This window comes from Porcisia hertigi, chromosome 35, assembly GCF_017918235.1.
Source record: "Porcisia hertigi strain C119 chromosome 35, whole genome shotgun sequence".
Lineage (NCBI taxonomy): Eukaryota > Euglenozoa > Kinetoplastea > Trypanosomatida > Trypanosomatidae > Porcisia > Porcisia hertigi.
The window spans coordinates 1775174-1800231 of record NC_090594.1 but is presented as its reverse complement, the minus strand read 5'-3'; the positions used below and the strand labels follow the sequence as shown (position 1 = coordinate 1800231).

General features: G+C 55.9%; 11 protein-coding genes across 11 annotated transcripts; all 11 read right to left on the bottom strand.

The window, feature by feature from the left end:
* Positions 1–109: 109 nt before the first annotated feature.
* Positions 110–1207, bottom strand: JKF63_01464 (uncharacterized protein; the record flags this gene model as incomplete). The annotated part of the gene is made up of 1 exon (XM_067897511.1): positions 110–1207. The coding sequence occupies one exon, from the start codon at positions 1205–1207 to the stop codon at positions 110–112; it is 1098 nt and encodes a 365-aa protein (XP_067753668.1).
* Positions 1208–3024: 1817 nt separating this feature from the next.
* On the bottom strand, positions 3025–3369 carry JKF63_01463 (uncharacterized protein; the record flags this gene model as incomplete). Its single annotated transcript, XM_067897510.1, has 1 exon — positions 3025–3369. One exon carries the CDS (start codon positions 3367–3369, stop codon positions 3025–3027), a length of 345 nt encoding a protein of 114 aa, XP_067753667.1.
* A 1252-nt stretch (positions 3370–4621) lies between these two features.
* On the bottom strand, positions 4622–6097 carry JKF63_01462 (uncharacterized protein; the record flags this gene model as incomplete). Its single annotated transcript, XM_067897509.1, has 1 exon — positions 4622–6097. One exon carries the CDS (start codon positions 6095–6097, stop codon positions 4622–4624), a length of 1476 nt encoding a protein of 491 aa, XP_067753666.1.
* A 713-nt stretch (positions 6098–6810) lies between these two features.
* JKF63_01461 (uncharacterized protein) lies at positions 6811–7689 on the bottom strand (the record flags this gene model as incomplete). The annotated part of the gene is made up of 1 exon (XM_067897508.1): positions 6811–7689. The coding sequence occupies one exon, from the start codon at positions 7687–7689 to the stop codon at positions 6811–6813; it is 879 nt and encodes a 292-aa protein (XP_067753665.1).
* Positions 7690–8388: 699 nt separating this feature from the next.
* JKF63_01460 (uncharacterized protein) lies at positions 8389–9252 on the bottom strand (the record flags this gene model as incomplete). Its single annotated transcript, XM_067897507.1, has 1 exon — positions 8389–9252. The coding sequence occupies one exon, from the start codon at positions 9250–9252 to the stop codon at positions 8389–8391; it is 864 nt and encodes a 287-aa protein (XP_067753664.1).
* An 853-nt stretch (positions 9253–10105) lies between these two features.
* JKF63_01459 (uncharacterized protein) lies at positions 10106–11629 on the bottom strand (the record flags this gene model as incomplete). The annotated part of the gene is made up of 1 exon (XM_067897506.1): positions 10106–11629. One exon carries the CDS (start codon positions 11627–11629, stop codon positions 10106–10108), a length of 1524 nt encoding a protein of 507 aa, XP_067753663.1.
* Positions 11630–12585: 956 nt separating this feature from the next.
* On the bottom strand, positions 12586–13644 carry JKF63_01458 (uncharacterized protein; the record flags this gene model as incomplete). The annotated part of the gene is made up of 1 exon (XM_067897505.1): positions 12586–13644. The coding sequence occupies one exon, from the start codon at positions 13642–13644 to the stop codon at positions 12586–12588; it is 1059 nt and encodes a 352-aa protein (XP_067753662.1).
* A 646-nt stretch (positions 13645–14290) lies between these two features.
* On the bottom strand, positions 14291–15922 carry JKF63_01457 (uncharacterized protein; the record flags this gene model as incomplete). Its single annotated transcript, XM_067897504.1, has 1 exon — positions 14291–15922. One exon carries the CDS (start codon positions 15920–15922, stop codon positions 14291–14293), a length of 1632 nt encoding a protein of 543 aa, XP_067753661.1.
* A 672-nt stretch (positions 15923–16594) lies between these two features.
* Positions 16595–17011, bottom strand: JKF63_01456 (uncharacterized protein; the record flags this gene model as incomplete). Its single annotated transcript, XM_067897503.1, has 1 exon — positions 16595–17011. One exon carries the CDS (start codon positions 17009–17011, stop codon positions 16595–16597), a length of 417 nt encoding a protein of 138 aa, XP_067753660.1.
* Positions 17012–17751: 740 nt separating this feature from the next.
* Positions 17752–19143, bottom strand: JKF63_01455 (uncharacterized protein; the record flags this gene model as incomplete). Its single annotated transcript, XM_067897502.1, has 1 exon — positions 17752–19143. The coding sequence occupies one exon, from the start codon at positions 19141–19143 to the stop codon at positions 17752–17754; it is 1392 nt and encodes a 463-aa protein (XP_067753659.1).
* A 1437-nt stretch (positions 19144–20580) lies between these two features.
* Positions 20581–25023, bottom strand: JKF63_01454 (uncharacterized protein; the record flags this gene model as incomplete). Its single annotated transcript, XM_067897501.1, has 1 exon — positions 20581–25023. The coding sequence occupies one exon, from the start codon at positions 25021–25023 to the stop codon at positions 20581–20583; it is 4443 nt and encodes a 1480-aa protein (XP_067753658.1).
* Between the last annotated feature and the right edge of the window lie 35 nt (positions 25024–25058).

The following is a 25058-nucleotide window of genomic DNA, read 5'->3' as shown; positions in this document are numbered from 1 at the left end:
TGCCCCCCAAAATGCAGCCTTCCACCCCCCCCCCCCAACTCCCCTCACTTCCCGACGATGGGGTCCCGGGGGGGGGGGGTGGAGGCCACACAAACATCTGGCCTCTTTATTACTGAAGCTGTATACTCGGGTTGTGTGACTCCCCACTTTGCAAGTAGTGATCAACAAGTTGATGACGAAAGCCTCTGTTGTCCAGGATGCGCATGCGCCCATTGGCACGGAACACTCGAACGGCTTCCACCGGGTTCAGCGCAAGGCGATCCATGAGGTACGCGGCGCACAACGTCACGCTGCGATTCACACCGGCGATGCAGTGCACAAACACCCTTTCTCCATTCGCCAGTATGGTGGACACCAGCCTCGCGAAAGCTTCGTAGTCGCGGTGAAGAATTAAGTATTCGTCTGCATCAAATGACTCGAAGTTGTGCAGGTTAAAGCTCGCAGCCACTTCTGGGGCTGTGTGTATGTCCTGTGCGCAGCAGTTGATAACGTGACGGACACCCAGCGCACATAGCTGAGGCACAACATGGGCATCTGGAAAGCTGCCAACGTAAAGGGCATTTTCGATAAGCGTCGTGAGGGGCGGCAGCTGGGCGGGTGCCGAACATTTGTTTACGTTGTCGAGTTCAGCATCCAGGCTTGCTCGCCAGGCCTGGCACACTGGCGGTATCTCTGGCGTGTAGAGAAGGTGTCCTATTATGTTGTGAGTGGATACAGCGTGGTTGGCGCGCTGCGCCTCCGGTGTTTGTAAATACGCGACGGTCGTGTCAGCTGCTTGGGATCCTGCTAGCCCGGGGCTGGGCTGCGCCAACGTGGTCGAGGAGATCCAGGGTGTGCTGGTGATACCGTCGCTGGTAGTAGCTGCCACCGGTCCTCCCTGAAATGCAGTTCGGCCAAAGGAGTACTCCCTCGAAGGATCTATCAAGATAGGCTGGAAAGCGCGTCGCGGAGAGCGTCGCAGTCGCGTGGGTGAGGGCAGCTCCACGTTAGTGTCGAGGGGTTCGCTAGGCCGCGTCTGGCCAGATGAGCGCGAGCCGGAGGGGCGCGGAAAGCTGTCGGACGGCTGCATGATTACGCTCGATTCCAGAGCTATATCCCCCACTTCCTGATCGTCTTCCTCATTCGCGAAAAGCCGATGCCGGCAAGAGGCTACGAGGAGATCATCACCGCTGCCAATCGACGGCGGAGTGCAGCACCGAGTATCCATATGATGCGTCTATGTGTATGTGTGTCTGTGGCACGCGTCCTTGAATGCGATAGTCTCTCTGCTGGGAAATAGCAGTAACAACAAAAACAAAGGCACGATGTGCGGCGTGCACGAAGAAAAATAATGTAGAGCTTTTTGCTCCTCTTGTGTGGGGTCTTGCAGGGAGCGTGGTGGTCTGACAAGGGAGAGACAGAGTGACGTGAACAGATCTGTACGTTTGCCTATTTCACGGCCTGCGTGCGTCACCACTACACTATCGGGAGTTGTTCTGTAGACTCCCTCCTTCCCTTCCCTCCCCCCTCCTTCCCCCCAAAGCAAACACGCAACTATAACCACAGCACAGCAAAGGGGAAGAAGAATAACCAAAACAGAACTCGAGCTGCTTGTCCCACGGTCACCGGCCAGTGCAAAAAGACGAGCAAAATACGCTCAAAGGAGGCGCAATATTCTGCCTGACGATGCTCAGAGAGGGGCTGAAAGATCACCCTCAAGTAAAGCCACACAAGATGAAGGGAAGGGAAAGGGGGGCGGGGGGGAGGGGGTTGTGAAGAGGCGCGCGCCTGGAAGATGATGATGGATGAGGCCGCGAGAGGTGATCAAAAAAGTGGACGAAAATATGGAAGCACAGTCATGAACTATATATATATATATTTATGTATTTACACACACACACACACATATAATTCGTGGTTCCGTTTCCATGGACCGTGCGAGGCTGCACCTGCTGTGGACCTCCGTATCTCTGCTGGTGCGCAACCTTGACTGTAATGAGTGGGAGAACGATATCCAGATACACAATCACACAACAGATAAAGGCGGTCGATTCCACCAGCAGAGAGAAGGGAGAAGGCGGGAGGGAAAATACTTCAAAGGGGAAGTGGTGATGACGAGGGTGTCGTTGCATACACGGGTACTTCTGAATAGAAAACTCAAACACCTGCGAGTGCGGCTGGTGGTTGCTCCCTCCTCCTCCGCCAAATCACAGAGAAAATACAAAACAGGGGGAGGGGAAAGGGAGAACCGCTACATGTGTCACGTTTTGATACCCCGGTATCCCGTCCCTTCACGATCTGCCCTGTACACCAAACCGTCAACAAGGAGACGAACAATGTGCGTGAGGACTATGAATCTAATGATGTATGTATGAATATGTGTGTGTGTGTGTATGCGTGTGACAAAAAATGAAAGCAGCGAAGTGACTTTTATGCGTGAAAAGTAGAGCTACAGAAAAGGGGGAAAAGGAGGTAAGATGAGGAGAGGGGGAGTTCGCGTAGAGGCAATGGGAAGATACACTGAAGGGTGCGCATCGTGGGGTGGTGTCGTAAAAAGCCGTGACACTTGTGGACATCCAGGGGAGTACCCACTTTGCCATGAAGAAGTGGATTTCTCTGCTTGAGTGATGAGTTCCATCATTTGGAGTTCGGCAATACCACAGATGAGAGCTGACAGCGATTATTTCCCTGCTGTGTGTGTGTGTGTGTGTATCCAGGCGCTCCGTGCAGCATAAAGGAAGAGCCCCCCCCTCCCCTTCTCCCCACATACACAGGCACAGATGGTGTGCGACCTATGCATCTGAACAAAGAGACCACTTTTTTTTTTGAATTTTTTTATCCTCCATCCCTTTCCCTCGCGTGGCATTCAGCATTATTAGCTTACTCGTCATACACCTTCTGAACAGATATGTCGTGTGCACACAACAAGATGCAGGTCGTCATACAGGATCCCCCCAGAGGCTCCTCTTCTCCCTCACCCTCACATAAAGGGGTGATGTCAAACACAGAGAGGTGAGCGTAGGCGCGCAGTGACCCGTATAATCGCTAGTTAAGCTCATGAAGCATGAAGATGCGCGCTGCGCGGCGGTGCTTCGGGCTCAGTTTGCGAATCGCCTTCTCGTTTTTGATGTTCTGAACGACCATGTTCTTCTTTTCGTTCTCGATTTTGCGCTGTTGGTTGGCTTTGCGAGCCTCGGAGGCGCGTTTCTGCTCTGCGTTGATTTCGTCCTTGAGCTGTTGAGACAAGTTGCGCACGCGCTGGACGCGCTCTTTTTCCTTCATCTTCTTGTCCCACTTTTGTTTTGCGCTAGTCTTCGTTTTGAGGGGGTCCAACTTGTGTTTTGGCACCCCTCTTGGCTTTTGAAGATTGCGCTGCTCTAGTTTGGCCATGGTTGTTTTCCTTTATGTGGTCGATGCGTACAGGGTCTATTTTTGGGAAAGCTTCTGCATTTGTGCACGTACGCAGGATGTGTGTGGCGGAGGGGAAAAGCGATGATAGTGATTGGTGACCGGGTGAGGAAGAAGCGGAGGGGGATGGGTTGAATATGTGTTAAGCGATCAACTTGAGCGATGCATTGCTGCAGATGCGGAGCACGATTGTTGCTTGATGCACAGAAAAAGAGAGGTGCTGTTACACACAAATGGTGTGAACAGCTGCGGGTGCACTCATGCACTCTCTTCCCTTTTCCTCCCAGCATGATTGGCATTGCGTTGTGCGCACTTTTTTAGCACAACCTATGGACAGCGCCGACATAACGGTGGCTGTGGGACATCGCACCACCTCCTCTTTGCTCCCTCCGTTTCATTGCACAGCAACGGGATGAAGCAGGGCCGAGGGGGGAGGAGGAGGAGGAGGAGGAAGAGCAGCAGGGCTGGTCAAAGGAGGATGGGCGCCCCCTCCCCCTCCCCCTCCCCCCCTGCGCTTTGCGTCACTATTCTTCTTGGTTACCTTTATGCAAGCAAAGCTCTCCTCGACTGTTATAGATCGGTGAGGAGAGACTCCAGAAGGGAGTTGCGCAGCGTAATGGAGAAAATACACACAACCGCACGTACTCAAGCCTGTACATGGCCATGCTGGCGAGGTATCTACGATGTCATTGGCGCTTATTCCGAATTCCTCTACTTTTCGGAGGCGAGAGAGAGAGAGGGGGGGGGGTTGTCTCCTCCCACCTATCTTGTCCACCAGCTATCGCTGGTGTCCAGAAAGTACAAGAGTAAGTTTTTTTTTCCCAACCTCGATGGGTCCATACCGATTAAATATTAGCCCAGCTCCAAACTTCACTTCTTCCCTGTCACCCACGTTCCTCGCGCGGTGACAAGCAGCTGCATATACACGTTCCAGCAATGCCAGCTCAGTCCACTGAGAGTGGCCTCCGCATCAGACTCGACTCACCCACACTTGACAGGTCTCTCCAACGCAGCGCTATCCAGGGCCTGGTCTACACCATCCGTCATGACCAAATTACCTGGACTTTTTTTTACGACGAAGGTGGCCAACGCCGACACAGTACTCAGGTGTCGCTCGCCGCCCGCTTATGCATCACCAGGGGTGTGGTGTACGCGGGTGAAAAACACACTGAGATATTGGGGAAGAGGGTGGTGACGATGATTGTGCGGCTATAAAAGTGCGATAAGGAGTATTCTAGTGCGGGCGCGCATCCCCACCGCGTGCAGCGCGATGCTGTTGTTGAAGCTGGTTGATATGGTTCTTGTAGTAGCGGTGGTAAGCAAGCTGCATCTCGGGTTCTATGGCGTCGACGATGTCGCAGACACGCTGTGGCATCGCAATCAGCTTCATAACGAATTGTTTGTTGGGTTTTTCAGAGCGCAGGTACACCATGTCAAGAAGGTTGTAGAGCTCCTCGTGCAGGTTCAAAAGCTTCTTGGCGCTCGGCACGCTTCCGCCTATCACCATCTGGAGCTCCTCCAGCGCACGCTCCACTTGAATGGTGTGCTGCTGGAATAAGTATCGCGTCGCACGATACGCGGAAAGCGGAATGCGCTGGAAGTCATCCAACTTTGGGTCCTCGCCATTGTGCGGGTGGGCCGCCTCGTACTCCTCCACCATTTTGACGCCGTTCACGGCCATGTATGCCTGCAGGGCGCTGACCGCCTTGGCATCGAGGCCCAAGTTTCGGAACAACGTTGCATTCTTCTCGGCTTCGATGCAGCGCTGCACAAAATCAGGGATCGGCGGAAACGAGTTTACAATCTCCTCACGCGCGTCCGGTGGCACCATCTTCAGATCAATGAGGGCGTGAAGAATCGCGCGGCGCGAGGAACGCCGCGCAACGAACTTTGGATCGACAGGGATGCCAAAGTGCTGCAGGAAATGTTCGACGCGCTCCTTGTCGAAGCGGATGCGCCAGAGTAGCTGCGGCACTTTTTTGTCGTTCGTGAAGGCGTACCAAATGTAAATGGGCAGGGCGACAAGAAGTCCGAGGAGGCCGAACAGCACCAGGCCGTCGTGCTCGCGAGAGGTCATGAAACGCGGAAGGGCCACGCCGACAGAGAACTCCTGAACATTCTTCAACGCTTCTTCCTCAAACGCCTTGCGGTCCACGAGCGCCTTGTAGGCACGACGAACCTGAACGTATAGCTCACGGGCGCCTTCTGTTTTGTTGTGGTCCGGGTGGTACAGCTTAGAGAGTGCACGGTACGTTTTCTTGATCTCCGCGGTTGACGCCGAGGATGGTAGTCCGAGAATGGCGTGCGGATCGAATGTCAAGGAGGCGTACATCGCGGATGAAAACAGCACAAACCACAACATCGGCACCAGAATACGGGGACGGATGACAAACTTGAGAAACTTCGGCATCACGCAACGGAGGAAAAATATCTTCTCGGCATTGCACACCTTCGCACCAGCAATGATCGCCGCGGGGTCCTGCATGACGGCGTAAAGCACGCGTGGAATGTATGTTGCAGAGTCCCACAGCTCCGTCAAGGGGTTTACCATGCTTTGTTTCTCTTTTTTCGTGGACTGATAGTAGAGCATCAGCCTCCGAGCCTTCCCTATCATCCATGGGATGTAGAGCACAATTAGAATGACCGACGTCACAGCGAACGCGAACGAGATAAAGCTCTCGTCGCTTCCGCCAACACCACCCTCAGCCATGGTGCTGCACGTGGGTGTGTCTGGGAGGGGGGGGGGGGGGTGGGCGGGGTGTACACGTAGAGCGTAGGCGTGTACAAATAGCAGCCGAACTGTAAGTTGACGTGTCGGTTCGTTTGTGTTTGCGTCGATCTACACAGCGTAGAAAAAAAGTATGCGGGAAGAAACACACCGTCAACCGAGAACGAGGGAGGGGGCGGGGGAGGGGCTTTCACTGGTGAGTGTGTATATATATATATGTGTGTGTGTGCCTGCGCTTGTTTCGGTCCAGGTGCTGTCAGCGTGAGCAAAGTAATGTAGTAGGTCGGTAGCAGCACCAGGGGAAGAGAATCAACAGTATAGACGTGTGTATTGAAGATTGGCTTGTTTGTTCAACACCACTCTGTCAGGGGTGGTAGGGGTAAGGGGGTAGGAGGAGGAGGAGCAGGCCTCCTTTCTTGTGCGAGAGGAGAAGCTCCCCGCCGGATGGCACTGTGCGCGTCGATCTAGTACCCCCCCCTTTTTTTTTTTCAAATTTTCCTTCTCGAGACGTGTATCAACAACGGGCTCATGACGATTCCAGTCAGCCTTTCTGTGTGCTTGTATGGGAGAGACTCACAGCGAACAGTTCCAATGCAGAGACATAAAAAAATACACACATCAAGATAAAACATTTTGACAGGGGTAAGAGAGAGAGTACGAGTGAAGGGCAACCCGCCCCTCCCCCCCTGTGACGCTCAAGTAGAGTCGCTGTCACTTTCCTCCAGATATTCACTTTCACTCGAGCGGCTGCTGGCGCTGGCGCTGGCGCTGCCGCTATCGCTGCTCTGCTCGTTGCTGCCCGTCGAGAGTACCGACACGAAAAAGGGGTGCCGCAGCACCTGAAGCAGCAGTGGGCGAGTTTGCGGGTCACTCTTCAAACAAGGCAACACAAAACTCGTTGCGCTTGGGCCCAATGTGGAGAACAAAGGCGACAGTAGATCAGAGTCTGCAAGGTCGTCCGTGCAGATCGATTTTGACGACCCCAGGAGCAGCTGGAGGAGGAGCACACCGAGTCCCCACACGTCGGAGGCGCCGCCATAGGGTTGCCCTCGCAAAATTTCTGGTGCGGCACACTGTCGCGCAGCATTCCCCACCACTCCATGGGGAACGAGAGCGCTCATCGGTAGTTCACATTCTGTAACGACGAAACGCAGCGCATCTTCTCTGTGGCGCCACACTACCCCTGCGTGTAAGTGTCCATGCACAACTCCTTGCGCGTGAAGTCGAGACAGGAGTTGGGCAACGGATAGGACGCAGAGAGCGGCGTCGAACTCGCCGATTGGCGTGCTGTATTGCTCGTACTCCTCTGAGGGCCCCAGAAGCTCAAGAGCCAGTGACTCATTTACCTTTAAGCGCAGGTACAGCGGAGACAACACCGCCTGCTCGATGGGGACGACACTCGCCGCGCTGTGGTCTCTCCACCCAGGGCGCAGGGCCTCTACGCGTGCGCGGATGGCCCCTAGTGAGGAGGGGTAGACATCCGCCTTGGAGATGCACCGCGACCAGACGCCATGTTTGTGATTCGACGAAGAGAGCGGCGCCGACGACGAGGGTGTCGTCGTCGTCGTCGTCATCGAGTCAGTGTGGTGGTAGTGTAGCGCTGCAGACTCGCGCTGGCGAGACAGGTGCAGCCGATACGAGTGCCCTGTGCAACCGGAGGTGTGTTGGTGAGTTTGTGGGTGGGAGTGCGCGTGAAAGAGGAAGGAATAGGGGAATGAGAAAGAATCGCCATGAGCTTTCCCTTCTCTTTTTTGTTTTCCAATGCTGTTTCCTTCACGACCTCCAATGCAAAACGGCGGCAATGTGAATGCGCAGAGGCGGGTAGGTCACGCCACTTTCGCGAAGGGAATGTCGCTGCTGAGGAAGGAAGCGCAACCCCCCCCCCCCCGGAAACAAACAAAGCTCCGAGACAACGGCAGGGGAGGGAAGAGGACATAAAATCTGATTTATTTGCAAGTTTGCTGAGGGGGTGCCATGACAGCGACACAAGGCAGCAGACTGGAACAGAAATCCCACCATCGTCATCATGTGCTACATGCCCCCACGCGCGCAGCTCGAGCGTCATTACCAACTGCATGAAGCGAGTGACGGGCTCATTTTTTTTTGTATGTGCGTGAGAGAACTGATGGCAACAACACTTCCCCTACAGGCGGTGCATCGTTACGATATCTAAGGTCAAAGGGCTTTTGCTGCTTCTTCAGAGGGCTGCGGTCGATCACCCCCCCTCCCTCCCCTCCCCTCCCCTCCCCCCCACCCTCCCTCCTGCTCACTTCTCAGTTTTTGAAGAATACAATAGGTTCATCCAGTGTGGTGGCGCCGAGGAAAGGGATCGTGTGAGCAAAGTCCTGTGGCACATACCGCGACGGTGAGGGCAAATTCCTGTCAATCAGCCCGTAAGTGGCGAGGAATGATGCCACGAGAGAGCCGTTGTAGAGGTGGAAGTGTGTCACCGGCTCCACAAGCTTGGCAAGATACTGTCGCATCACTTCCATTTCCTTCAATGAGGTCTTCTGTGCCTCAATCGCCGACCGCGTCTGTCGTCGCTCGAGCATGGAGCGTATCTTGCACCGCTGGTTGTGCATTCCGACGCAGAATTCGTAGTACTTGTGTTCGTTGCTGCTTCGCATGCTTGCGGAAAAAAGAAACCATGGCTCCACCGAGATCTTTTTCACTTCCTCCTGGAAGAGATCGGCGATGGCAGGGCTGAGCGGTGGTACGCCGTCGTCCCGGCGCAGCTTCCGCACCGCCGCACCGCGAGGGCAGCGCTCTTCGAGAAACACATCCAACGGTTGCTCACGCACGCCGTGGAAGTCTACGAAGAGGATGTGGGGCTTACCATCCTTTACTGAAGCAATAACGCCGACGTCGTCCCAGCACGACTTCAGCAGCACCTTAGAGAGCCAGCTGTACACAATGTGGCTCCACGTGGGTAGCGTGTACCACCGGTTACACACCGCAACAACATCCCCGACTTCGAAGGCCCCTGGTGGCACTGGGGCGACGTCCCAGGTAGCACGATAATAGAGATCCCGTGCCTCTACAACGATTAGAAAAGAAAGCGGCAGCGCTTGACAAATCGCTTTGACATGGACTTTCAGCCACGCCTTGAGGGGTATTCGTGGTGCAACGCCTGCCATCGCGCCGGAGTCACAGAAAAGCGAGTGAGAAAATGGTGAGAAAAAAAACTCCAAAAACGCACTTTGCGGTTACGATAGGCGACAAGGGCGTTAGGCTGAGGCGATTTTGCGAGCGCGTGCACACACACACACACACACTCACAAAAAAAAAAAGAACCACTGGTGGATTCGTGCCCTGAGCTGGCACTGCTCGAAATTTTCGGTTCACTCGTGTATCTTGAAATAAGACTCCACGCCCTTCATTGTGCCTTTGGGTGGCGCAGGAGGGTGCGGGGTGGGGAGCGGGGAGCGAGCGGGGAGGTGGGGGGGGGGACGCCGACGGAGGAGGATTGGGTCGCACTGTGTGCTGTGCGGACAAACAAGAAAGCAGAGCGGCTGGGAAAGCTGTGCGCGTGAGAGACCACCTCCCCATCCTCCCACGCAGTGCGCGGATGTGGCAGATATGTCGCCCTGCAAGACCCCTGGCCATGCTTTCCATGTCAGTGCAGTTGCGCAAAATAGCATGATAAACGCGGCAAGGCCATCGCAGGCTCTTGAACCCCCCTTCTTTTTTGAATGTTCCTTGAACTTTAGACCTTTGCTTCCGTTTCCTGTCCTCCAATCTCTCCTATCGCCAACACCAACCAAACTAATGTGCATCTGCAGGTGCGCTCATAAAAGGGCAGCTGCGGAACGGCGAAGCGACATGCAAAGAAGGTCAGATCGGGAACGTTTGACGGTCAGCTAGCCGTACACTAACAGAGATAGATGAGACATACATGAACAAGCAGCGCAAGCCACAAACCCCAACTTCGGAGCACTCACTCCCTGCAGCGTGCCCTGTACTTCTTTTTGGTTTTCCAACGGTGTGCAGTTAGCCGGCGATGCTCGTGATAGCGGGGTGCGTGCCGGAGCTGATCTGAGAGAGCCCCTGCAGCTCACGGGACATGCTGTTTATGATTCTCTGGCACTTGTCCTTTTCATCACGCAAGCGTTGCCGCTCTTGCTCATGTGCGGCGAGGATGCGGCGCCGTTCAGCGTCTCGCTCATCTAGCATGATGGACATGCGCATCTCCATGATATGCAAATCTGCTTTTAGAGCGGAAACGGTGGCCTCGAGCTGACCGATCTTGCGGTTGCTTGCGGCTTCTTTTGTATAACATTGAGGTCCGCTGGTCAATGCGCCAGCGGATGGGGGCTCAGCAGAGGGCGAGGCATCGTTAGCAGTTTCTTTCACTTGAAGACGCAGAGATGCAATGTCATTCCTCAAGTGCTGTTTTTCCGTCTTCCACGCTGTCTTGGTGGCTTGGTAGTACGACAGGTTTTTGGCCATCTCCAGGCGCATCTTCTCACAGTGAGGACATGTGGATGAGCTTGCTGCAGATGGCACAGTCGGTGCCGCCGCTCCCACCTCCAGCTGTGAGACTTGCCTCTTCAGTTCCCGACTCAGCGCCTGTTCTTGCAGAACGCGCTGCTGTGTATACGCCAGCTCCCGTTTAAGTTGTTCCCTCTCCTGGAGCCACGACTCGTCTGCTTGGGCCGCAGCTGCTGGTGAGACTGCCGCTGCGGCACCGCCAGCCGCTGGATCGCGCTCGCACAACGGCCCCCGTGGGGCGTCCCGCCCAAACTCAGCGTTTCGCTGCTTTTCGAGTCGGAAAGGCGCGATTGTGCGGGTGCGTTTCTGCTGCTGCGCATCCGACTCGGAAACAGTCTGCGGCCTGTCTTGTACTTCCATGGTGCCCAACACATTCGAGCGATGAAGCAGATCCTTGGCTTGGGTCTGAATGCCGTGCAGCAGCTGCGCCAGTGTCTCTTGATTTTGCAGGAGAGAAGAAGTGAGCAAAATCGCTTGGCGTGTGGCCTTGTGAACGGATGCCTCCTCTAGAGCCGGCGGTTCGTGAGGGGCAGAGTGCAAAAGTGCAGCTGATGGTGTGAGTGAATTACTATGCGGCCCGCTACTGCCACCCAGCCGTAGATCGTTTTTCTGTTGCTTTTGCAGGACCCCACGAAGCAGCCTCTTCGTTTCACTGGAAAGATGCGGCTCGTCTAGCAGACCATCAAGGACATTTGTTAAAGACCTGGCGGTTGTGGAGTTTTCTTCCGACGATGCGCCGGCGCTACGTGTTAGCCCGCTAGCGCCGTTGGTATCGATCAACACTGGGAGAATCACTTCTTTGTGAATGATTATATTGTATTCCAGCAGCTTGTTGACGACGTCCTCGAGGCGTGTGGAAAGCTCGCGAAGACTGTTTGCCTCCTGCAGCGCTTTGTAACGCTCCTCTTCCGCATAAACAACCTCATTGATTAGCTCAGCCAGGTGATACTCCCGTTTGTGCAGGACGTCTTGCAGATGAGCGATGTAGCCTTTCTGTTGATCATCAAAAGCTCCAATTGACATGACGCGCGCGCGCGCGTATTTGTGTGTCTGTGCAGTTTGCACTGTGGAGCTGCAGGGGGCGAGGGCGTGCGAGGTGTTCAACTCTTTTCCGTTTTTTTTTTCGTGTTTTCTTGAACTTTGCATATGATCGTTCGAGGAGGACCAACCGCAAATGGTGTAAGAGGATGGGCTGCGGCCAGGGCGTCTGTGTGTGTGTGTGTGTGCGTGTGTGTGTGTGTGCGTGGGGTTTCAGGAGTGTTCCGAGACACGGGCGTATTGTGTAGCGCTAAACCAATCATGCACACGAGAAAAGGAAGGTCAGCAAATTTATGTTTCGATAACTCAGTGCACAAAGAGAACACGCGAGGGGAAAGAACAATTACGTGATCGCGTGTTTACTTCGCTTCACTCAGAAGAAACGCGGCCTTCTTCCTTCCCCCATATATCCACGAGGCCAGGTGCCCGTTGCCAGGAAAGCAGGCTGCGGTTAGGGGAGAAGCCGGCCTCGCGATGCGTGCTTCTTGTGTGGGTGCCGGGGGCGCTCCTGCCAGGTCTTTCTTCCACCTGCATTGTTTAATGTTCCCTCAAAAGATTGGAAGAAAAAAAAGGAGGACCGAAAGCAGAGGAGTCGATTTTTTAATTTTTTTTTTGGGGGACGGTGACCTGACCGAGAAGCGCACCTGCACTAAACCCCCCCCCCCCCCCCCCCCCACACACACACAGAACTCGCACCGCAGCTTCCAAAATGAACATTGCGTGGGGATTTACGATGTCCGAGTACAGTCGAGACAGCAGCTGTTCATTGGCACACTCGTCAGCGGAGCAGACGACCTACGACAGGGCACCATATCCGTTTCGATCCAGCGAGCACGAAAAAAGGCTCACTTACAAAATAGGTAAATAAATATCTGTGAAGTATAACTGCCAAACTCAGACACAACATGTGGGATACCAACAGACAGGAAAATTTACCGCCGTTAGACCTGGAAGAGAGCCTCGCCGGCTTTCACTACATCACCCGCGCGCTTGAGCGCCTTGCAGCTTTTTGGCACATCCATCACCAGAACAACGGAGGATCCCCAGTTGAAGGTCGCCAGTTTCTCACCGCGCTTCAAAAGTGGTTTTGGAGAATACGTTGAATGCACCGAGTAGGCTGGCGGGTCGAGGTAGTTTGTAGAAATACGCTTGTCCACGTAAAGTGTAATGCGTCCCGTCAGAGTGCTGCCAACCAGCGCCATGTAAACTGGAAGGCGTGCTTTGTCGCTAGACGTTCCCCGCAATACGATACGCTCGTTGATGGTGAGAACGGAAGGGATCCAGTGGTAGCCAGCCGCAGTCGCTGGCAGCAGGGATCCCGGCACGTAGATGCTCTTATCACACACCAACGACAGTGGTGCGATTACATGATGGAAATCACTGTTGCGCATGTGAAGCACCACGGCCACTCGGCGATGCGTGTCGGTGTTCAATGGCGGAGGGGTATCCTGCAAGAGGGAGCGCAGCCCGTAGGTAAGTCCTTTTACCTGCACCACCGAGGTGTTCTCTACATCCGTGCTCACCCCCAGCACTTGGCCGTCGCACGGTGCGACAACCAAGGCCGCCTCATCTACTGGGCGCGCTGCTCGTGTCCAGTCGCGAACGTAGAACTGCTGAAAGGTGTCAAAGTCGGTCTTCTGCTCGGACTCCGACATGTCGAGTGCGTACCAGCCAACAACCGCCTGGACAGCCCAGTTGTGCATCCACGCTGGTATGTACTGGCTCTCTGCAAGCCGGCCGACGGTGTTTGAGAAGAGATTGAACGGCATGTATCGAAGGAAGTCGACCATGTCGCTGGAGCACAGATAGTTACCATCTTCCGGATGCTTCCACGCTTCCCACGCCGCGAGTTGGTAGCACAGTGTGAGGTAACAACCAAACGCACCGAGTCCACCGAGGAAAATGCGGTTGTACAACCACCGACGAGTCGGGTTCGAGAGAGGGATGCCGCGGTGACTCTTGTAGAAGCGCAGCAGAGGAGTGCGGCGGAACGACACCATAATTCTATTAGCTCTGCGCGCGGGTTCGTACGTCTTGCCACACCCCCAAAAGTTTTCTCTGTGTGCCCGGGGGAGTGTGTATTGGGGTGGTGGTGGTGGTGGTGGGGGGGGGGGAGAAAGGAGAAAGGGCCAAGTTATGTGGCGCTTATTTTTTTGTCTGATTTTGTGAGTTTCTGAGCAGCGGCAGGACAACAAGGAGGGGTGAGTTCACAAAGAACACCAGTCAGGCCGAGGAGAGGGAAAAGTTACACATTATACCTTGCAAAAAAAAAAAGCGGTGTTGTAGGGCGTAAAATATGACGACTGTGTACATATACGGAACTGTTTGTCATGTGAAGGGGGAGGGGAGGGGGGGGGGGCGGGGACGAGGAGGGGGATAACAGAAGCAGCGCACGATATCCTCGACCATCCCCCCTCCCGGAGTGTCAAACAGGTGAGAGGTCACATGTTCTGTCACTCTCACGACCGCATGATTCATGTTTCTGTCGAGCTTTAAATTAGCGGAGGCGTGTCCGCGCTCTTCATGTGAGGAAGCACCACCCACCGATCCCCCCCCCCCCCCCCCCTCACACACACACACACAAACACGCAAAGGACTGAGAACTGACCGCATCACCACCGTGTGAGGGTAGCAAAAAGCGGCGCTTCACTTGCGCGGCTGCGACGACGACGACAAGGAGGCGTGTGAGGAACTCACGTTAGGGTAGGGCGGAATGAAGTCCTCCTCCGCAAACGACAGCTGTGTACTCTTCCAGCCACTTGACGCAAACGTTGACCCTTTCGGCTTTGGTGCTCGTTTGCCAGCAATTGCTGGTACCGCGCCAGATACCCCCCCAGAAGACCCGGCAGTACCGCTACTGACGCCACTTTGGCGGTCCTCGTGTGGCAGCGCGTGGCTAGGTGATCCCGTTTGACGATGCAGGGGCACTTCTTGTATCAGTGGATTTACACCTCGTGCATAGCGGCTGCCACGAGCGGGTGCAGCATCGGAGGGTGTGAGGGCGTGACGACTGAAGTCTCTCTTGGCCTGCTTACTGGGAGCCTTTGCGAAAAGGTCTTGCTGCTCGTCGACTTGCGGGTTCAGCAGATGGCTGAGATAGGGAAACTGGGCGGTCATGCTCGCCTGGAGTACATCATCGGCTTCGCTCGTCGCCTTCGCACTCTTGCCAGCGGTCGCTTGATCCTCGGGTGGCGTCACAGTCGACGGAAGACGCCCTCTTAGTGTTGTCGTGCGACTCTTGACAGGTGCCGGTGGTATGGCTGCTTTCCTGTGCGGTGTCGCGGCGGTTATCTGCTCTGCCGAGGGGAAGCTGAGCCAGCGCCGAACACTGGCGGAGCGCAGGAGTGACGGTTGCAGCAGGCCCACAGCGTTCATACCGATGAGATAGAGGCACACGCCAGAGCTGAATGACCCCACAACGGGGGCGACGCACAGACATCCCAGCCGCGCGCCCCAAATAATGTTTCGCATCCAGCCCGTCTTGAGATCCTTTGAAAGAGAAAGCTCAAAGTTGAGCAGTGTGATGACGCAGGTGAGCATGGGAAGCACAAGATACGGGTCAGGCAGTGTCAGGGCATTGCACCAGAGGTACGAAGAGGTTCCCACGGCGAGGGCAGCATTTTCGCACAGCGAAGACACTTGATAAAGTCCCGTCATAACAAATGGCGCCATGCCAAGGGAGGCAATACACTTGAGGTTTGATGTCTTGAACTTGCGGAAAGCTGCGCGACGGTGACTTTTGAGAGCACTCGCTGCTACCTGCACGTCCATAGCGGATGCCAAGTCGTTGAAGTAGACACGATTGAAGTCTTCTTGAGGTTTCTTCAGTTCTGGCAGGGCCAGCCGCATTCGCTCCGCAGCTCGCTCCCCGTATAGCGAGGGAAAGAGGGTGCACAGGCGTGTCAGGGCGCCAGCGAGGAAAATGAGGGTACCCGCCTCCATGCCTAGTGCCGCCTGACATGAGAGAAACGCCTGTGAGAGCAGAGAGGGGTCAGTTGAGGCGACGTGAGCCCTCATGGCAGCGGCCGCGCTTTCATCCACTGTGCCGAACCACTTGCTGTTCCATACGCAGTCCACGTAGTCCAGGTACGTCGAAGAAGTATCTCGAGGTGGCATCAAACTAGAGGTTGCAGCGAAGTGCTCTGCCGAAGAAGGGTCGTTGTGGTAGTGCCGACAAGTGATGGCTGGGGCTTGCCAAACGCAAGACGTCCTGGACAACGATGACAGCCGCGCCTTAGGCGACACGAACGGTCGCAGCACACGGTGGCAGCGGAACATATTCCCAGCCATCGTGGCCCTCGAGGCTGTGTACGGGGAGGGTGGTGGTGGTGCAGGATTCTCATGTGGCAAAACGAGAGGGCGAGGGAAGAAGGGGTCAACGGGGTGCGAAAAAGGCGGTGGCGAAGGTAGGAGACGTAGGCGGGAGGCGCGGAGAAAGTAGTAGTCCGTGATAGACCGATACGATAATTGAATCGGACAACAGGAGGCGAAAGGGGCGAGCGGGGTGAGATGCGGGTAGGGAGGTAAGACTCACGCTAGGGTGTCAGACAATTATCATCAGACACAGAGTTGTTGCACCTTTTTTCTTTTCCCACTCTTCCTTTGGGTTTCACTCCACGCATTCCCTCCCTCCCCCCCTCCCCCCGCCCACACACCCACCCAGAGGCAGATGAACAGACACAGAAGGAGAGGGACAAAAGACGGTCAATGTCACAACACAAGCACAACATACGTCAACACTTTTTTTTTTGGAGTGACAGCACGGGGAAACGGTACAAACTAGACAGCAATGGTTCCGGCCCTGTGGCTAGTCTCCCTATCAGAACGGCTTGGGGGTGAGGGGAGAGAGGCAACCCAGCGGAGTGAAATACACACACACACACACACACACACACAGAAACGAGAGCTTCCTCGCTCCATACTCACCGCAGGCGGCGCCTTTTCTAGATTTTACCCGGCCATAACAGGCCGCAGAATACGATCTAGTTTGCGCTGGAGGGCAGCCGTCTTGAGCTTCAGAAAGCCATCGGTTACGGACTCGTTCACCGACAAGAGTGACACAACTGCTGTTTCTGCGACAGACATGGCGCACAGCTTCTTGTCTGGGAAGTTGACAATCATCTGTTCCAGTGAATCAGCCTCGAGCTCAAGGTTCAGCTTGTTGATGGCCAGGTCATTGCGAGCGTACGCGCGCCACATGTTTGCCGTGGCTGCGACTACTGGTGCGTAAAACATGTCCCTCTGCGCGGCAGATCCCGCAAAGGCGGTTGCGATAGCGTTGCCGGATGCATCAAGCAACAGCGCCATGAGAATGTCGTCGCCGACGGCGCTGTTCACGACGGCGTTGAGATCAGACGCGCATAGCATCTTCACGTAAAACGGTCCAATACAGTCGCGTGTTGTACTCGGGGTTTTCTTTTTCTTATTTGTTGTTGCAGGTGCTATTCCTGCGATGTGGGAGTGCACCAAGGGAGTTGTGGCGCGTGCGGCTCGGTGTATGAAGCTGAGCCTACACTTCAAAACACACGGCGGCGATGCACGAAAGCGAAAGAAATAGCTGAGATCGATGATCCAGGGTACAAAAAAAAGGGGTAGTGAGGAGAGGCGTGCCATGAACTCACGGCATAGGATCGGCTGCAAGCAATTCTAGTGCTCTTGAGCGACTTCCAGAAAACGATCCGAGGTATGATGGGGGAAGTGCATCCTAGCAGACGTACGCCCTCCCCCCCCCCTTCCCCCCCCTCCTCCCGCCAACGCGGGAAGGCAACGAGCAACAACAAAGACATATTCATAGACGAATAGAAACGGGGTTTGAGACTCCTCGTGAGCATGGCTCACAGAGATATTATTTCACAGACTTGGGTGCCTTTCAACACCAGCGCGGGGCGACTCGTTTTCAAAAATTGCTTGGGATTGCACGCATCTGCCAGATAGGGCAGGTGTGGCCCAGACCACAGGCTCCCACTTCTAAAAGACGGTGTCATACTTGTTTCGCTGTGACTATGCACATTGTAGCACACGGGAAAAAGTGGTAGGGCTTCTTCCTCCCTCTCTCCCTCCCCTCCCCACCCCCACCCCGAAAAAGATACTTTGTGTCACGGTTGCCCTCACTCCACCAGGGAGGAGGAGCACTGATGTACTACTTCAGGCTTCGTCCTCTTTGGGGCCGTCTCACCGCTCGCGGTTTCGAACAAATCGGTAGCAGTTTGATTCATCACGACGGGTCTGTGCGCTGGGCAGTAGAGGCTAAACTCCCGCGTATTCATTGACGCGCGCGCTTTCACAGCGCACGGGACGTGAAAGCTCAATTGACACATTGGGCAGCTGCAGCCGACAGCGGCTCCCGGGTTTCGGCACCACGCACACTTGATAAGGCGAGCACGGTGTGCCGCCTCTGCAATGCCTCTTAGTGCACCGAGCTTGACGTCGTAGAAAACCTCTGGAGACCAAAGGGCGCACACGGTGTGATAGGCGATACCGTCGGAGAGGCACAGAGGGGGTGCCTGGTGGGCATATCCACAGCCCGAACCGACACCACAGAAGACACAGAAGGATGCGTATACAGCGTTACGTGAGGCATTGGTCACAGTCGAAGGCGATGATGGCACAAGAGAAAGCTGTGAGGAACAGCGGGGGGATCTGTTTGCTGTCCTGCTGCCCTCTCTCTCCTGTTGGTGAGACAGACGCTGTGCCTCAGAAGGTACGCCGGCGCATCCATGACTTTCTCTCATGTCATATGAGTCAGTTTTCTGGCCTTTTGGAGTGCTCATCGGCGCCGACGGCGACGAGTTAGTTGGGCTTGAAATGGCGGCTGCGCCGTCAGTAGCGGGGCGGCTGCCCCGAGTAGAGATGGCGCCGGGGGATGCCACCGGAGGACTCCACAGGGTGGGCTGCGAGCCGCCAATGACGTCATCCACTGCCGACACCAGCTGTGACAGCGTCGGGGGGTTTTCTAGAAAAAAGGACGACAGCTTTCGTGCCGCTGCGTCGTCACCGATGGCCGCACATGCCGGATGGCGTCGCGTGACAGTCTTCTTTTCCACCGGTGTATCGTATGTGTCGTCGTCGTCGGACGACGCCTGCCTTTTGGCCTCCGAGAAAGCAGGAGTCACGCCCTGGTTCGATGCTGCTGTCAGGCTCTGTGTGTCGTTCCTCCTTCGGTCTTCGAGAGTGGCGACTTGGGCTGCGTCTTGGATAGGCGGCAGCGCTTCCTGGGGTGGTTCCACGATACTGCGGGGAAGCCGTGTTGAGTGCGCCATGTATTCTTCTGGTTCTCTCTCCCCAATGAGCCCATCTGCTTCGGGAACCGGCGGCATTGTTCGCCGAGCAGTGAATGTTTTTGTTGATGGCTTCGACACCACAGGGTGCAAGGCTACTGCATCTACCAGACGGCTGCTTTCATGGAGGTCTGGGGCCTGCTGGGCTTCGATGAAAGAAGAGGAAAAGCGTGTCACTGGGCCAAAGCTCACTCGCTTTGGTGGTTTCGTTATCTTCGGCATGATGGGAGCGAGATTATATCGACGACAACGTGTACGGATATACGCGTCAGCGACAAGGGCTGTAATCAAGGGGTGTTCTTTCTAATAATCATGTTTGCTTAATGAGGTAAAAGGGAGGGCGTGGGTGGTGGGTGGGTACCCTTGAACTGTACGATGCGGGGAAGGGGGGGGGAGGGGAAAGAATAGATTGAGAACGGTGTGCGTGTGTGTGTGAAGGCGTTCAACGCCTCCAAGCTGATGGTGATAAGGGCCGTCTTTCAGGGAATCTTGCAGGTGTTTGTGTGTGCTTAAACACAGGACATAACTATACAAGAGGATGCGATGGGAGGGGAGGGGAGGGCGTCAGGGCCTTTCTTTTTCGAGGTAGGAGGAGGAGGAGGAGGTAAGTCAGCCATGTCACAATTTTGTTCCACCTTTCTCTCTCGTGCTGGCGGTTTATCCGTGGAGAGGCAAGCTCTTGCGAAGGCCAGGTTGTTTACGCAGGGAGCGGCTAACCTCGGAAGCGCATGTGCATAGACCAGCCCCCCAAAACCGGAGAGTCACAGCGCATGAGTCGTGATTTTTTTCTTGGAGGAGGGGGGGGGGGTAGCGAAACACGAAGCACGCGCAGGAGTAAAGGACACTGCGTTGTTTTCAGTTGGTAACTTCAGGTGAATGCGAATAAGGGGTGGTGATGGGAGGGGCCTCTGTCCTTCACAGACACAGCCACTCATCTAGAGCTGTAGCACGTGACCCTATACGTCAAGCCAATGACATTGTCGTATGATGGGCTGCAAGGTGCGTGCGGCCACTGTGGTTACACAGTTGCTGTTTCTTTTTGGACCCGTTCGGATTATACGGCGCTGCCCCTGCACTATCGCCGTTCAACGTTGCGATAACACACAAAAAGGTGACAAGCGAGAGAGAGAGAGGGAAGACGGCATTACAGCTGCAAGGAATGCCCCTCCTCCTCCTCCTCCTCCACTACCACCTACATTCGCGAAGCTCCAACCGTTGAGAAGCTTTTTTTTTTTGGGGGGGGGGGGGGGATGGGAGGAGGGGAGGAGAGGGAGAACCAGGCCAAAAGGAAAGGAGATGCAGACAATCTCTAGTGACTGCAAAGACGACGCACGCGTGAGCACCCTCACGCCTTTAAACGCACCAGGGTGGAATAAAAAGGAAAGAGAGGGAGGGAGGGAGGGAGGGAGGAGAGAGAGGCGAAAGGAGCCAAAAAAAAACTTGGAAGAAAATCAGAAGAGAAGGAAGGGCGGCACATGGGCGTGTAAATGCGCAGCGCAGAGGTCGACAGTGTTTGAGCACCTATTCTGTGCGTACGTGCACTCACGCGCGTGTCGCTGCCCGAGGCACTGCCTCGATCCGATTCTTGTTTCTCTCTGTTGGTCTATGATGATGTCTCCTGTCAACTCCTCTTTTTTTTTTCCAGTGCCCCTGTCTGGCCTAGGAGAGGACAGTGAACATTTTCCACTGTTCCATCACCACCTTCGATGTGATGGGCAGCAACCGCTGCTGATCGGCATCCTTGAGGTGCTTGAAGCCTTGAATCGTCCCGGCACAGAGGGGCGAGCCGCAGAGACACTCGAACGGCGTGTTCATATCCCACTCCGTCGTTGTGTAGTTGAAGGTGACCATCTCATCCTTTGTGATGTCGCGGATCGTCACAAAGTCAAAGGTGCCCTCACCAGACTCGCTGACGCGCACCGCAACATTCGGATCGCAGTGGTGCGCAATACACTCTGCTGCATCACCAAACAGCAGATGCTGATGAACACCGACACAGATAGTGTACATGGTGGGGAAGGGAATTACAAGTCCAGTGCAATGGAACAGGCTTGTCCCGGCAGCGATGTTGTCGCGTGCGTAGGCGGTCTGGCCCATTTTGCCGTTTGGCCGCACCACAATAGCGTCCTGTGTACTCTTCACGGTCCATCCATCCTGCATTGCGTGGGCACGCACCGGGGGCTCACAGAGGTAGAGGCATTTTTGCTTGACTTCTTCATCCATGAACTTGAAGCCCTTGCAATCCTTGTCGAAAGTGTGTGGAAAAATCTCTGTCATGTCATACACAAAGAAGTTCATGTTCACCCAGAGCTCTTCACCAGAAGCCACGGCGCGGCAGGCGATGAGGCGCCCTTCGACCAATACGCAGTTGTAACGCTCGGCGTCGTGTGATACCACGTAGTGACGACCAACACATATCTGCGTCGGCTGCACATCGAGGTACACCACCTCCAACAGGATGTCACCCTTTGCTGCTGCACGCACAGAGTGTAGGCGACCGTCCGGCGTCGCGCGCAGCAGCGTCGCCGGCAGGTGCACGTCCGCGTAGGCAGAAGCCAAGGCCTTTATGGCCGGCGACGCCTGCCGCTGGAGAGACGTGCGCTGCGCCTGCGAGAGGTGCTTGAAGCCGCGTACCTCGTACACGCACTGCGGCGAGCCGCAAAGGCAGCGAAATGCTGTGTTCATGTCCCACTCTGTTGCGTTGTAGTTGAAGGCGATGAGTTCGCCAGCCTTGATGGGCCGCAGTGCTTGGCACTCAAGCACATTGTTTGTTGAGTCGACACGAACCCGCACATTAGGGTTGCAGCTGTGCGCGAGACACTCTGCCCCACCCGCGAAAAGCAAGTGGTGACCCTCATCCAACATGATGGTGTACCGGGTCGGGTACGCAATGCGCAGCCCCTTGACGCGAAAGAAACAAGTACCCGCTGCGATATCGACTGCTGCGAACGTCGATTCGCCCATTTCGCCGTTCGCGCGCACCTCAACGAGTGGGCAGCTGCAGGGAATTCGGTAGCCGTCGCGCAAAGCCGCGGCACGGACCGACGGCCTCGTGAAAATCAGCCGCGTCGCCTGCCCCGACCCGGATACACCGGCAAAGCCCGTCACGGTGTGGGAGGCCGGTTCGGCCGCGCATGTGCACGTAAACGGCTCCTCTAGGATGTAGGCGAGGCAGTTCAAATCCAGTGTAATCTCCATCTGAGCGCAGACCGTCTTGATCATGATTACACGTCCATCCACTATAGCGGCCGTCGGCGCGCAGCTGTGGCCCAGCCTTAAGCCGTCCACGAACGCGCAGCCGGCTCGCAGTTGCACCTGCGACGCCTCCAGAATTGAAAGTCCCTCCTTCAATACCTTCGCAGCGCGCAAGCGACCGTCCTGGTCGGTGCGAAGTTGCGCACCAGCGAGGACTTTCCAATTGAATGACTGCCCCGCCAGGTCCCTCATTGCTGGGGTCAGCATCCACCACAATCGCTGCCTTTGCTCTCCAGTGATGTACTTGAGACCGCGAATGCGTCCCAGGCAGCTGCTGTTTTGGCTGCACAGGCACGCAAACGGGGTACTCAGGTCCCACTCCGTCGTTAGGTAATTGAACGATATCACCTCGTCCTCTTCAATGTCGCGAAGGGCGAGGCAGTCGAGCGAGCGGCTCTCCGCGTCCACCATGATGCGGACATTTGGGGTGCAGCTGTGGGCAAGGCACTGCGCGCCATCGGCAAACTGTAGGTGGCGGCCGCTCTCTAGCTGGATGGTGTACACAGTGGGAAACGGCAACACGAGTCCGCTGACCTTTAGAAAGCGGCTGCCACTTGGTATGCGGCGTGCCGCGAATGTGGCCTGCCCCATCGCTCCGTTCGCCTTGACCGTCACCAAGGGGCACGGGCAGGGAATCACAAAGCCGTCAGCAGTTGCCTCTGCACGCACGTCTGGCGCCGTGCAAAGAAGAATGCGCGCTTTTTCCGTGTCGGACAATGAGGCGAAACCGCCAACGACATGGGTGGAGTTGTTCCCACTGCAGTGGCACGTGAAGGGGCTTGCCAGCTGGTAGCACAGTTGGTTGACATTGAGGGTGATGGCGGTGCCGGCCGGGCAAAATTCGCTCAGCACAACGCGTCCCTCCAACAAAACGGCAGAGGCGCTGCAGGAGTGGGCGAGAAAAATGTCGCCGAGGCAGACGTGATCGCCCTCCACGGAGAAGTCGCCCGGCACCTCAAAAAGGACTGTCCCCGACGGTGAGTCCTTGCAAAGCAAGAGGGCGCCGTTGATGCCAGCCGGGGCCACCAGCGCACGGTTGAGCGTGGCCAGCGTGCTTGCAGTCTGCCAAATGTTCTGTGCAAAGAGGGATTGCACGGCAGGTGTTGCCGTGCTCCAGAGCTTCAGTTGCCCCTCCCGCTTCAGGTGGCGGAAGCCGGCGATGCGGCCGTAGCAGTCGCTGCTTCCACAAGCACATTTGAAGGGTTCACACATGTCCCACTCCGTCGAGAGGTAGTTGAAGGAAATCAGCTCGTCTGCAGCGATGTCGCGCAGCGCGAAACAATCAAGACTACCTGCGTCTGCATTCACCACAACACGGCTGTTTGGGTTGCAGCTGTGCTGGAGGCACTGCGCACCGTCTGCGAAAAGCAAGTGTTTTCCCTCACCCAGGTAGATGGTGTACCGCGCAGGGAAGGGCAGCACCAACCCTTGGACGTGGAAGATACGCGTTCCGGCGACAATGTTCTGGCTTGCAAAGGTAGCGTCACCAATGCTTAGCGTGCGCCGCACATTTGCCAGCTTGCTGGAGGAGTGAATCTGGTAACCGTCTTTGACCGCTGCGGCCCGCACCGCATTAGAGGCCACGTTCCACCACAGGTTTTTTTTCTCGATGGGCAGCGCCTTGAAGCCTTCGACACGACCGGTGCAGCTGGCAGAGCCACAGGTACACGCAAGGGCAGGCGAGAAGGTGTAGTAGAGGAGATTCAAGTTGCACGTGACGGCGTCCCCGACGGCGAGCGGGCGAGACACGACGACGCGGCTGTTCACGAGGACGGTATTCGCATCACACGAGTGTGACAGGCGCAGACGGTCAAGCACCAGCTCGTTGTGCACAAGCTGCGGGGTGCCGAGGACTTCGAGCAGGACCGTGCCCGCCGTGAGATCGCGCTGCGAGGTCAGGCGGTTCTCTGTCATGGTGAACAGCGTCGGGCGGTCAGTCAAGGCGTTGGAGGTGGCGGCTTCCGAGAGCAGCGATAGGCGGAACTTGTCACACACGGCGGGGCTGCAGTGAGGCAACAGGTGCTCCTGCTGCTCGCGATCCAGGAAGCGGAATCCCTTGATCATGCCGTAGCAGCAATACACGTTACAGGAGCAGTGAAACACTTTGCTGATCTCCCACTCCGTGGTGAGGTAGTTGTAGGTCAGCATCTCGTTGGCCTCAATCGTACGCAGGGCGATGCCGCGGATGTGTGCGCCGTCGATCTCGAGGCGGACATTCGGGAGGCAGGAATGCTGTAAGAACTCGGAGCCGCCTGTCAGCCGCAGATGCGAGTTGCCTGGAAGCTCAACGGTACTGCGAACCGGAAATGGCAGTGGTACGCCAGTCGTCTCAAAGACGATATCACCTTCTTCGTGCTCCTTGGTGCTGACGGCCACCGGCTCACCGCACTTTGCCGGCACCACTGCTAGCTGACCTTCTTCATTGCCACACGGAAGGAATCCGTCGGCGATGGCTTGCTGCCGCACCTGCTCATCGGCGAAACGGTACAACTCCTGCTTGGTCCTCTCGTCGAGGTAACGGAAGCCTGGCACGGCAGGACGGTCGAAGGTGCGCGCGTATATCGTCTTCAGCGTATCCGCCACGTCTCTCTCACTCCGATGCATCGTCGGCGGCTGGTCTGACTTGAGCAGATCGTAGAAGCACAAGTTGAAGTTCACGACGATCTCCGAGTCAGTGGCCAGTGGCTTCACAGCGACGAGGAAGCGACTGATGATAGCGGCGTTAAAGTCGTTATCGTGGCGCACCGTGACGCCGTCTGACAGAACCAAACGATCCTCGCAAACGGAGAAGCTGCGTGGCAGTGACAGGACAATGTCCCCCACACCGAACGAGGTCACCGCCTTCATTGCAGACGACGAGCACTGATGAGAGATGATCACCA